At 35.6% G+C, this 13,181-nt stretch overlaps 1 protein-coding gene across 1 annotated transcript; it reads right to left on the bottom strand.

Annotated features, from left to right (window-relative positions):
- Nucleotides 1-4,771: 4,771 nt before the first annotated feature.
- Nucleotides 4,772-6,735, bottom strand: LOC110790027 (uncharacterized). Its single transcript, XM_021994769.2, has 3 exons — nt 6,434-6,735; nt 5,745-6,006; nt 4,772-5,037 (listed from the first exon to the last, which is right to left on the bottom strand). Exons 1-3 carry the CDS (start codon nt 6,575-6,577, stop codon nt 4,979-4,981), a joined length of 465 nt encoding a protein of 154 aa, XP_021850461.2. The 5' UTR covers nt 6,578-6,735; the 3' UTR covers nt 4,772-4,978.
- Nucleotides 6,736-13,181: the final 6,446 nt, after the last annotated feature.

The following is a 13,181-nucleotide window of genomic DNA, read 5'->3' on the forward strand; positions in this document are numbered from 1 at the left end:
TGTCCTCCTTTGTTAACTCTTGACTCTTGAGTAGGCATGCATCATTCACTTGAACTTGAACTTGAACTTCCAAGTTGTGGCAATCCATGAGAAATGGCCGCCCGGATAACTGTTGTGTTGGTTTTGTGTTTCTTCTGTGAAAATAATAAGGTTCCCTTGTTCAGATTTCCTATGTTGATCAGTTTCTCTTTTAACCTCTTTAATGGTGGGAGGTTGAGGTTCTCATTTCCTTTCTTTTTTTCTATTTATGGTTTTAATGGAAAAGGCTCTCTTTTAACTTGTTTGACTTTAGTGAACACCTCTTGTACCAAATCCTTCTCTGCATAGTCATTCATGTAGCATTCCACACATGTGACAAATGACCAGGCGCACCCCTCGACCTGCCTGTTTCCGATACATGTTATAGTGGCAACAAAGTAATTACTATTAGGAAACTTACAAGAATACGTAAAATAGTTGCCCACATCAAATGATAATTCTGTTAGACCATATCATCCATGAGTCAGGTTATGTTCGACCAAGAGACCATCACCTTATAATTGTAATATTGCATTAACTGTATAAAAGCTTTGCCTTATGTAACTTATAGATTATGTAAATAATCATGTGTAATCGCAGATATTATCGCAGATATTATTTTGTGAATATCGTAGATTTATTTAGTGCATGTATATTTTATATTCTTAATGTACGTTAGTATATATAACCTTTGAGGTTAATGAAAACGTTACGGGAAATTTCTTTCCTTTTATATTTCCGGATGTGGAATTTGTCCGGGAAAAAAGATCGGTATTGTAATGTAAGTTTTAATGGCCTAGTGAAATCACTAAACATATCAAACTTGGACCGATTTATCGAAAAACGCAATAGGCAAGAGTTGACTTGATTTTTGACAATCCAACCTCCAAGGGGAGCCAACTATAAGAATAACACTAGTGACGTTAATCGGTTTTTGAACATTAGAAAATCGAAATTCAAATGGAATGGTGTCCCTACGCCTTTAAACATTGAATTTCGAAAGGAGTCGCCAACAAACATTTAAGGGTCGCCACTCTGATGACCAATTTTGAATCATGGAGAATAGAAAGTTTAAATTGGGAAGGGTTGAGCATAGGTAGCGACTGCAAGTAGTACATTATTTACAAAAGTGTACAAAGCCTACGCTGAACGAGCAAAGTTAAGCACTTGATCAAAAATGACCCGGAGTGGCGATTTTAGTCACTGGCTCACTAGGGCATGGGTTGATCAGCAAGATTTTAATAAAGATATTTTAACTTGTGTGTTTTCATGTATGAACTGAGGAAAACAAGGAAAGTTTAGTATAACCTTTGAGGCTGAGTGCAAAGTTATAGAATAAAGGGGGCAGAACATTTCCAAAGACGCGTGGTGGCAAGGCTTGCACCTTACTATAGTTAGCCAGTTGTAAAGACATGGCAATAAACTAGAATTGACAAGAATGACAGGAGCAGGGACAATAAAACATTGATGCATAGTCCAAGGTCCAACACCAAAATAACACAAGAGAAATAGAAGAATTTCGCATAAATACAAAAACTAAATAAATAGCAATGTACTCCAGCAAACGGCAGGAATGCAAATAAAAATATATGAACAAAAGACATGTCGTAAAAGATAGAAAAAAAGTCCTTGCTAGTCGTTGAACAAGAACGAAAAGAACAAGCTTCAAACTTATTCCTTATACTGCTAATGAAAGGGTAGGAAAATTACAAGCACTCGAGCATAGCGAATATCAGTACACCAAAAACCAGACAAGGTAATTCCATCACAGAGAATCGGCTATTCAAAAGTAACAGAAATTCAGAGCAGATCTAAAAGTCTTAGTAGATATAACAGGAACACTTCTAGTAAATAATTACATTTACATGGACACAAATTCAAATATAACAAGTGACAAAGTTGGGGAGCGTCCATATGAGTACTAGGAACTCACAAGGTGAAGAAAATGGACATTACAAGATCTCGTTTTTATGTCGCACAGATAGGCACCCAATCGGATTAGCTGTCAGGGTATCTGAATTAGGTTGGGCAACATGGCAGAAGGGAGTCATCTCCTTTTATTGTATAAAAATACTCCCAACATCTTTTGGGCAGGGATCCTATCTATAGTACCATTTGCTAGCATCCAAACTGAAGCAGATATGTATCCTTGTCATAAACACGGAAGAATAGACTCACCAATGCGTACAGGTTAATTAGGGAACAAGTGACATAAGATGTACTGAGCGAAAGATTAAAGGAAGATCAAGTAAGATTATTGTAGATCCTAGGGATCATGAGCCTTCCTAATGAGAACACTTTTCTCTAGAATTTTCTATCCCTGGAATTGCTTTTGACTACTCACACCCAATAGGACACGAAGCACCAGATTTACATGTTACATATTTTTCTTTATACTCGTAAGGCTAAAAAACCACCAACGACATTCCACTTCCAAGGTGCTTACTTGAAAATATATGGATTTTAATGTGGTAGAAAGCTCTACAATTCCAAGACTTAATTAAACAGTTTTTTCACAAAATAACACCGAGGTTTCAAAAAATTCACCAAATACCCACCAAGTTTTTAAAATTCACCAAACACCCCTAATTTCTCATAAATACACCAAATGCCCTTACTTTTAACAGTAGTCTAACTCCATTAGTTTCATTTACTCCGCTTAATTCTCATCTTACAAACTAACTCACCTCCATTACTCTTCCTAACAACTTTAGCCATCCATCTTCCCAACTGACTCTATCACCACACCTCCTCCATCAATGGCATCAAGATTAAACGTTCCATCGCTCTTACCAGTGTCATTACTTCCATTCTTATGCATAACACTCCCCTGCATTTCCCTATCTGCACATATGCGCCCAATGTACTCGATCTTTTTAGAAGGCAACAGCTGGAAACAAGTTGGGGCTTGAATTTGAGGTCTTTCTAGCAATAGTTGCTTGAATTTGGTTGTAAAATATGACATGGAGATTTTAATTTCCATCAAATTAAACTTCTTTGATAATTTAGTATGGGAACTCAAAATTTTACATCCAAATATATCAAATTGGGTTAAAAAAAATTAGGGCTCATTTTCGACTATAATGCTTTGAGTTCACAAGTAGATCAACAATCAAGTTATTTCTTCATGCCATTTGAACAAGAAGGAAGTGGCAGGGAAGTGAAAGGTGAAGACGAAGTGGTGATTGTGTGCACTTGGGGTGCAGTAACAGGTGCGACGGTGGTGCGCTTGGTATTGAAAGTTGTGGCAGTGGTGGGTGGCAGTGGGTGTATGGTGGTCGTTGATAGGATAGGTATACGATGTAGGGGGGTTGGTGGTGACGGAGGTGAAAAGTGGGGTAAATAGAGAAGGGAAGGGAAAGGAAGGGGAAATACAACAACCAAGCCTTAGTCTCAAAATGATTGGGGTTGGCTAACATGAACCGTGAAGTAAGAGAAATATGAAAAATAAGAGGTTATGGCAAAGAGAGTAGACACGAGGCACGAAAACAATATAGGTCGGCTTAGAGGAAAGGAAAACAAATATTTGAAAAAATAATAAAATAAAAACAAGGACACGAGCGATCGATCGATTAAATTCACACAAATTTTACCAAATAACACTTTCTTTTTTAAAGCTCAAAAGATAGGGAAAATGTAAGCAAGGAACTTTGTAGCTTAGCTTTCATTATGTATGATAAAGTTGGTGGATTTAGGACTTGGTAGAAGATAACCTTAGTATAAATAGAATAACCCTAATTTGTACTCAGAAAGACTAGTAACCATACTCATGAACTACTTTTAGTTCATCGAATTATCAAAATTAGCACCCACGTCAAAGGCAAGAACAAGGTCTAGATGGACTTGTTCTTGCAATTTTACCCAGAAGTAAACCACACTAATACCACCCAATCACGAGGTTGTGGGAGGTCACTCGGGTGAGTATCAAACCCAAACCTCTTAGTTGAGAGGCGGAAGCTCTATCATTGAGTTCCACTTGATTCTCATTTATAGAATCACCATGATTATGTGATTCCTAGAATGTTACGTGGTAGCTGCAGAAAATGCACAAAATGTTCCTTTAAAGTAAGGATGTGTCACAGAGCAGCTGCCATACATATGATACATTACACTTTTCACAATTGAGTCAATGGTAGAAACTAGAAAGTGGAATCAAGTGGAACTCCACCAAACTTTCTTACATTGTTTGATCTCTGTTCATTTCTTTAAGCTATGCACAAGACAGTTGACACAGCGCCATATTCTTGTTATGTAGACTTGCATGTTAAAGTGGAAACTGTTGTATCTTCAAACAAGCACTTGCATATCTGCTACTCTGCTAGTCTATGTTACTTGGACTCTTTATTTTACCTCAAGTACTCGTGTCGGATCCTCGACACTCGGACATGGGTACGGACACCGGAACTTCATTTTGGACCAATCATGATTCTCTTTCATTTGGACACGTACCCGTGTCCGACATGGGTACCCGAGTCCGAGTAACATAGCTGCTAGTGAGAAAGGATGGGAAGTTCGGTTATATTTACTTATCTATGTTACTCAAACACTGATACGTATCCAAGTGTCCAGCTCGGCTAAATTATGAAAAAAATTCATGATTTTAGTCCAAAGTTAAGTGTCAAAGTATTCATACACGTGTTCAAGAGTCGAGGATCCGACATTCCGACACGGGTACTTAAGATAAAATGAAGAGTTCGAGTAATATAGATACTTACATAGCCATCAAGTAAGGAAAAGAAGGAAAGACAATTGATAAACAGCACGCCTAAAATCTGAAAATGCTTAAATGATGTTGTAACAGCAAAATAATCGAAAAATAAGGTGAGCAGGAAGATAAATATTAAATTACCTAGAAATTATGTTACGTAGCTGATGTTTTGGGAGATTAAACTAGCCACAACAGACAGCTGATACAAAAATACAGAAGCAAAATAACCACCATACTGATGTAGCTAGCTACTCACAAGTGGCCCCTTCCACCACATTCAGAGCACAGGATGTTGCCCGTACCTCCACAGCCTACAAAGTAAACTGTTTATCAGGAAATAGTCCATTTACTCTTTAGAGAGAGGGGCTAGGTAAGAGTTAGATACAATACAGTAAGGCAACGATTTGCTAAGAGACAGCAGGCAAGCAATTTCAGGAGCTTGACATTGATAGATTGTTACTACGAAGCATGTGCTTAGAAATATTAGAACTACACTAGATATAAATGAGAAATTCACATAATCACATGAAGTTAGTTGTTGTCCTTCATAACTATCATTCTAGGAGCCAGAAGAGCTATAAATCTAACACCAAAAAATAATCATAATGCTTGGCAAGCAATGCATCTCCATTGACAAATTGATACCCACAAAGGCAAGAACAAAGTTAAAATGAACCTCCATTCATATACTAACTCTCACAATAACCAAACTACATGCCCATCCTCCTCTATTAGAATTTCTAAATGTCGCTCAAATACTCAATTGAAACTACATGTTAAAACTCGTTATGATCAGACATAATTGACAAGAAATGGGTTATAAACTACCACGGTCCATGGAATAACTATTGGGAACAGATAACTAATATTACATGTTTACCAGACATTTAAACTACCAGGAAAATGCAATGCACTCAACATTTCATGCTCTAGAAATATATAGTCATCATTGATTAAAAAAAAGCAGTCAACTGTCCTGGTTTATAAGAACCAAAGCAAACAAGTAGTTGAATTTTACCCAGGCATCGAACTTTAAGGATGATTCCTTGGCACTCTAATATGGAATCAACGTACAAGCCGGAACCACCACAGGTTGCACAAAGTGCTGCACCCTTAGCTTCACAATCATCACAACGCGGTTGATCCCCAATTTCTTTCTCAACAACTGATAAGCCTATTGGTTTCTCAATTATTTGCTCCGGGATATCCTTATCATAACAATAATGAGATTCTACACTACTTATTCGCCGTTGCCTGTCACCTGCTGAACACGAAGCTGCCTGCCAAATAACACAAGCAATCTTACAATCATATCAAATAGTTATCTACTTATTCAACACACGAATTGAACAAATCAATGATAATAACAACGATTCATGGCTGCCACATAGCACAAAGAATAACGCAATCGTTATAAAATAGTTACTCTTAATTAATTAATGAACACCAGAATTGAACATATCAATTAGAATAACAATTTGATTGTAGCACATTTCTCAGATTCATGGCTAAATTTCATACATAAAAAGTCAAATCAAAAATCTATAACGACACATTAAAAATTCAAAATTAACCCTAATTTTTGCCCCCTTTTCCCTTGAAATTTTTCCACTAGAATAAAAGGAGCTTTTAGATAGATTTATGATGAAAAGTAGTTTTTTTATTGATTTACCATTCTTCTAATGAAAATCGTAAAAATTGACGAACCTTTGAAGTTGCGTTGCAGGAAATGGAGGAATTTATGGTAAAATTTGAAAGTCTAAAAGCAAGAGCGGGATTTCTGAGGTGATGATAATTGGAAAAAGATGGAATTATTTGGAAAATCGAAGAAGATTGAAGAGTGGTTTCCATTTGCAGAAGAGGATCGTATGAAGTAAGGAAATGCTTGTGTGAACTGCGTTTCGAGGAGGAATTGCAGGGGTTAATACAATAGGGGAGGAATTGCAGTTGGTTCAATCAGTGCAATAGTGCCTCGTTGTTGACGATTTTAGGGAAGAGTTTGGTCACACTCGCACAAAACTTATTTGTGTCCCGCCTTTTTTCTTTTTTTTTCCCTGGTAGTTGGCGAGGCGTGATACACCACCGGTACCAGCGATTGTTTTTTTTTTTTTCAAAATCAAATGAGAAGGAAAACGAGCGATTTCCTTCAATATTGCATAAAGATCCAACCTTTCTAACTTAATTCCCACCATATCGTCCATGTCAGCAAGGGAGAAAGAAAAGTTAGTTTTTTTTCCGGTTTGTTTTAAAACAAAACCGCCATCTCAGATGGCGGTTCAATGGTTAACCGTTATCTGAGATAGCGGTTTGCTTTAAAACAAAACCGTGCGGTTTTATAATAACACCGCGCGGTTTTTATAAGGGGTTAACCGCTACCTCAAATGGCGGTTCATTAAATACGCCAGCTACTATTTCAGATAGCGGTTTACCCCTTTAAACTGCTGTTTCAGATAGCGGTTTATTGTAGATTTTATTAAAAAAATTAGACCGGCTTTCTTGCTGACGTGGACGGTAGAGTGGGAAATAAGTGAAAAAGTATTGTATTTTGAGAATTTACGAATCTTCAAGCATTATTGAAGGAAATCGCTCAAGGAAAACTTCAAAGAAAAGAAAACAAGACAAAACAACAAAGCAAACACTAACTTAGGGAGGGGATAGGGCAGGCATAGCTACGCCCTAGACATCCTCTTCTAAGATTCTAATAAGATCAAAAGGAACAGTATCTAGAATGACAAGATTAAATGAGAGTGTGACCCCTTGATTGGCAAGCCAATCCGCCGCTCGATTTTCTTCCCGGTAGACATGAATAAGCTTAATATTCCAACCTCCATCTTGTAGCATAGAATGGCAGCTTCGAAGGTCATTGGCACATTCACCTGATAAAGTATCGCCACTGTTAAGTGCTTGGATGCAAGCAAGGTTGTCCAATTGAATCTCTAGTTGGTCGATTTGCAAGTTCTTAGCAATTTCAAGCCCTTTTTTAAGAGCTTTAACCTCCGCTTTAAATGAGCTGCACCACCCGAAATTGGCATGGAAGGCTGAGACAAAAGAGCCCTGTGAGTCACGAATGATACCACCCCCTCCTGCTGGCCCTGGATTACCCTTTGCTGCACCACCACAATTTAGTGAGTACCACCCAACTGCAGGACCTTTCCATGAAACAAATTTATGTACCTTCGAGGGACGATTGAGGGTGAAATCCTCATCGTACATGAGGCTTCTCCGAATTTCATCTACTCGAATTTGTAGAAATGCAGCAATGTCCACCGGTACGTCCGCGCTTCTTTCAATTACAAAGGCATTACGCCATCGCCAAATCCACCATAGGGTAGTGCTGAAATAAGTGACCCAGTGTTCAGAGTGAGGGGCAGCAGAATCCTTGAGGTTGTCTGTTAACCAAGCTTTTAGAGGGGTGACATAGAAGTTTTGATAAAGTCCAGGACCTCCGATCTTGTGCCATACCATTTTTGCCGCTGCACAATCCCGTAGAATGTGGAGTGTAGATTCTTCTCTTTCTCCACATATAAAACATTTGGGATCATCAGTCATCTTCCGTTTGTCCCGGTACCAGCGATTGTATTTAATTTGCCCATATTCAACGTATTTTTGTCACTTTATGTATTTTTGTTGATAAGTTAACAAATGCTGAAAATTCTAAGATAGTCATAATAAAAATGACCATGATAAGGGATTAATTTGGACCACATAAATTGATTTTCTTTTACCTTTTTATTTTATATCTAAAAATCAATTAAACAATTTTGTGAAATATGAGAAATCAATTTATTTATTTTTCTGAAAATCAAAAATTAATTCCCAAAATAGGTAAACAACATAATTAGTGATAATTAAGATTTTGGGTTTTTAATTTTCTCTCTCCTTTCCTTAACCACCTCGCCGGACCAATCTCTCCCACCCCGTCGCAGCCCCCTCCCCTCCCCCCTCGCACGGTCGCACCGATGTCCCCCGCCCACCTTTGCACCGACGTCCCACCACGTCGCAGCCCCCTCCCTCCCTCGACGCCCCCTCCCCCACCCTCGTCGACGCCACCTCCCCTCCCACTTTCGCACCGATCTCTCCCAACTTCTCGGCTAGGATTCCCGGCGGCACAAACCAAATCCAACTCGCGGCTGGGTTGTGGTCGTCGGCGTTTGATCTGCTGTTCGCACAAACCGAATCCAACAATTTTTGAATGAAAGTTCAAAATTGAATTGAATTATGTCCTTTGCAACCGGTCGCTTGCGTTTAGAGATTAATCGCCCAATCAATTGGTTGTATCGTCATCGGACTTTAGGGGTGATACAAATTTGGTGTCTACAACTACCACTAAAATTTGATGCAAATCGATATAAATTTATCCCAATTCTAATTTGATTCTGTTTTTTTCACCCAATAACTTGATCGAAAATCTGGAAATAAAATAAAAGTCCTCTGCCAATTTCAAGTTTTTAATGTATAATTGTGAGGTAAGGAAAAATTTGATGAACTTGTAGTTGTTGTGATGATAAACATCGTGGAAATTATAACGGAAATGTTGAGTTAAGATTAAGAATGGGGTCTTACCTTTGCAATTTTTCACCATTAAGGACCCAAACTTTCTTTTTACCGTTGAGGACCCGTAAAGTATATTCCGGCCAAAATTAAATAATAAATCTGAAAGTTTAGTCCCCATGGTTAAAAAGTTAGTCTCTTACACGTGTCAACATATTATTTGCGGTGCAATAAACAAGAAACCAATTAATTCCTGACACGTGTCACAGCAAAATGGTGAATTAAATATTTATTTTTATGTTTTAAATTAAAAATTCATTTAGATAATATAATCTAATAATATATTTTTGTGCAACTAATTTTTTTTATTAATGAAGTAATATTATTTGCTAAAATTCTAATAATATATTTTTGTGTACTCTATATTTTGATTATTATTACTACTTAATTGTTGTTGGATCTATATTCCTATACAGAATAATCTATACATTTGATAACATTCTTACCGTACTCAACATATATTTTACTCTTTTTTTTTTTAACTTATGGAGATCTTAATAATCTTAACGGACCTAACAATCTTAACATTCTGTTTTTAATATTATTATTTTTACAATGTTCTTAAATCTTCAGAGTAACTCGGAGTAACTCATCGTCATCAAATCACCTAAGTAACTCGTATTAACTCATGATCATCAAATTGGGGATTTCTCTTGTTGTTGGTCAATGACTGTGGTTTATTGCTTTCGTTTTTTTTTTTTATGTTTTTCATTTCTTTCATTTTTAGCTACTGCTTGTACTTTATTTAGGGGTTTTTGCCTCTCTTATTCTCCAAAAAATAGAAAAAATCAAATTACGACTTTTTTTTTGGGTGCAAACGAAAAAACATGACAGAAAAGAGAAAAATAGAGTACGAATGTCCTTTTTAAATAAAAAAATCATATGGATTATAAGAATTATGTGAATGATAGAAAATATACATATTTTTCAGAAATAAGTTACATATTGTAATATACAAATTATGATACTTCGTATTAAATATTTCTCTCTTTTTATTAATTCTAATAATATTAATTGTACACTTTCTCTGTTCTTATTTAGTTGACACAATTCTTTAATCACGTTTGACAATACACATTTTTATTGTTAATATCTTTAATTTTGTAAAAGAAAAAAATTATAAAAAGTTGATATTCTAAAAATATTTATCAATGCGAAACAAGATCTCACATGACCATAATAAAATCCGGTCAAAAGAGAATGTATGAATAGTGCTAAATTCTATTTGTGTCACGTAAATAAGAACGGAAGAAGTATATGTTAAAAATCAATCACAAGTACTGGCGGTTTAATTTAGAAATCAATAGTATGAAGTGGAGTATGTTGGAGTAAACAATTACTCCGTAGGAAATAAGGTGATGCACTTGTAAATTGTAATGGGGTAGCCTAAAAAATACAAAGCACAAATTTAGGAAGTATTAATTCAATGTAAACTTTCAGATTTTAATTAAATGATTTAAATTATTTTTATTTTATTTTACTTATGTTGTGGTTAAAGGTGAGTTAAATGTGAGTTAATTTGACGGAAAGTGAAGTTGAAGTCCTAAAGGGTGAAAAAAAGTGCAGTTCCAAAGGATGAAAACTCAAAAGGTGAGTCCCCAAACATTAGCTTAACTCCGGAAATGCTATACTAGCCTTTGAAGTGGGCCCCAATAACGGTTCCGTTAACTTTGGATATTGGGTATCTCACACGAAGGCTGGTCGAGTGTAGTTCAAGCAGAATTATACTATTGCGACGAATCACAACTTAAACCGCTTATTAGGGGATGTTTGGTTTGCAGTTTTTAACATAGGTATTGCATCTTCCTGGGAAGTACTAGATAGAGGTGTTGTTTGGTTACCAGGTAGTGAAAAAAGGGGGGAAGTCAAACTTCCTTGGGAAGTTGCAATTCCCACAAAACATGGGAAATAGCTCACTCACTTCCCCCTTGGTCATTCACACTTCCTAAGTTAATTAGGAATAAAAATTACAAAATTATCCTCCAAAATTAATCATAAAATAGTGTTTGTAGGAAAACTAGTTAAATTGTTACAATACATGGGAAATAAATCAAGTGAACCAAGCAAGTTATAGGAAGTTAATACTTGGGAAATACAAGTTCCTTTGTGACAACCAAACAACTAATGGACATTTCCTGGAAGTATACAAGGGAAATAACTTCCCATGAAATAAAATTTCCCATGGCAATTTACTTTCTATGCTAACCAAACATCACCTTAGAACATAAGAAAAAAACACTATGCTAGCCTCATGAGTGGTAACTGGTAAGACATGTAAAATGGTGGTAAAACAATTTATAGGTGGTAAAATAAAAGTTTGAGATGATAAAATACATATTTGTGTTATAAAATACATATATTAGAATGGATGACCATTATACCCTTACCCCTATATGTGTATATATTATATATATGCCTATGGATATGGATGAATATAATAAAACTACCGTACAGTTTCTCTCTTCCTCTCTATCTCTTTCTCTCTACTTTTATAATACGTTATCAGCATCATTGTTAATCGTTGATGGAAATCAAAGGAAACCGCAATTGAACAAAGGAGAAAATAACTACAAGATTCATCGTTATCGGTTAGTATTACTACGAAGTAATTACTATATTATTTGGTTTATATTCGTCTTTACTTTCATGATTTTTTTTAAAAACAAGTTCTTTGATTGCATATGATATTTGTTATCATATTATTTTGGTAAGTCTGTTTTAATTGTTAATTATTTAAATTTCTGATCTATATTCACGTACATGGTAGTATTATTGATGCATGTTTTAGTAATTTGAGGCTTGTGATCAATGGAGTCTAATGTGTGCCGCAAATGCATGTATTTCGTAAGTTTAATTTACTTAATTCTATTTTCTTAATGATGTTTGTCGCAATGCAATTGAACATGATTGAAGTTTGGTTTTTGATTGAACCTGTTTTTTATTTTATCATTGCAACTTGTAATTATTGGTTAATATTTTATCGTGTAGTCGTTCTCTTAATGTTTTGATTTCTGATATTAATGCGTTAAATACTTCTCTTTTTGTGATAATCTGTTTGTTCGTATTACCGCACAAAACCGATCATACTTTTGATTGACAGAAACCCGATGTAAGTAAACAATCGGCTTTTATGTTAACGCACTAGCGTGTTTTGATGTGTGGCAATATAACTTTAGTAACCGCTAATCTTCCATGAGGCAATAACAATGTTTTTATTTCTTGATATATTTTATTATAATCGCTTTATATATCAATGTTATTATAATGCTTTATGATAACGTGATTTGATAGAGTAATATGTTAAAGACATGTTACTTTAAACAAGTCGGTTATTATGTTAACGCATATGTGCCATTTACTATTGATCTTTATTAATTATTGTTGTAATGGTTAGTTTTAGAGTATTATACTTGCATGATTAATATACTCCTATTCTTGGTGTTACTTTACGGTTATGGCCTTGCCGCCTTGGAATTACTTTTCTTGTGGCAGTTGTTTTTACACTCCGTTTATGTGTTAGTTCTTATTGGAATTATTTTGTATCGTGCATTTGAATGATTATACCCCATTTGAATGTTGTTTCGTATCAAGTTTTTAAAGTGTTGTAGTTTGAAAGCCCTAAATAATACTTTTATATTATTTTGTGTAGTGAATTATGTCGAATCTTGCAAAGCTCAAAATTGTGGCCCTTGATATTACTGGAAAAAATTATTTATCATGGGTGAGATGCTGAAATACACCTAGATGCTAAAGGGCTCGGTGACACAATAAAAGAAGGAAATAAAGCAACATGTCAAGATAAAGCTAAGGCTATGATATTTCTCGCCATCACCTCCATGAAGGGCTTAAAACTGAATATCTGACAATTTAAGATCCACAAATCCTTTGGAGTAATCTAAAGGAA

This window comes from Spinacia oleracea, chromosome 5, assembly GCF_020520425.1.
Source record: "Spinacia oleracea cultivar Varoflay chromosome 5, BTI_SOV_V1, whole genome shotgun sequence".
Taxonomy (NCBI): domain Eukaryota; kingdom Viridiplantae; phylum Streptophyta; class Magnoliopsida; order Caryophyllales; family Amaranthaceae; genus Spinacia; species Spinacia oleracea.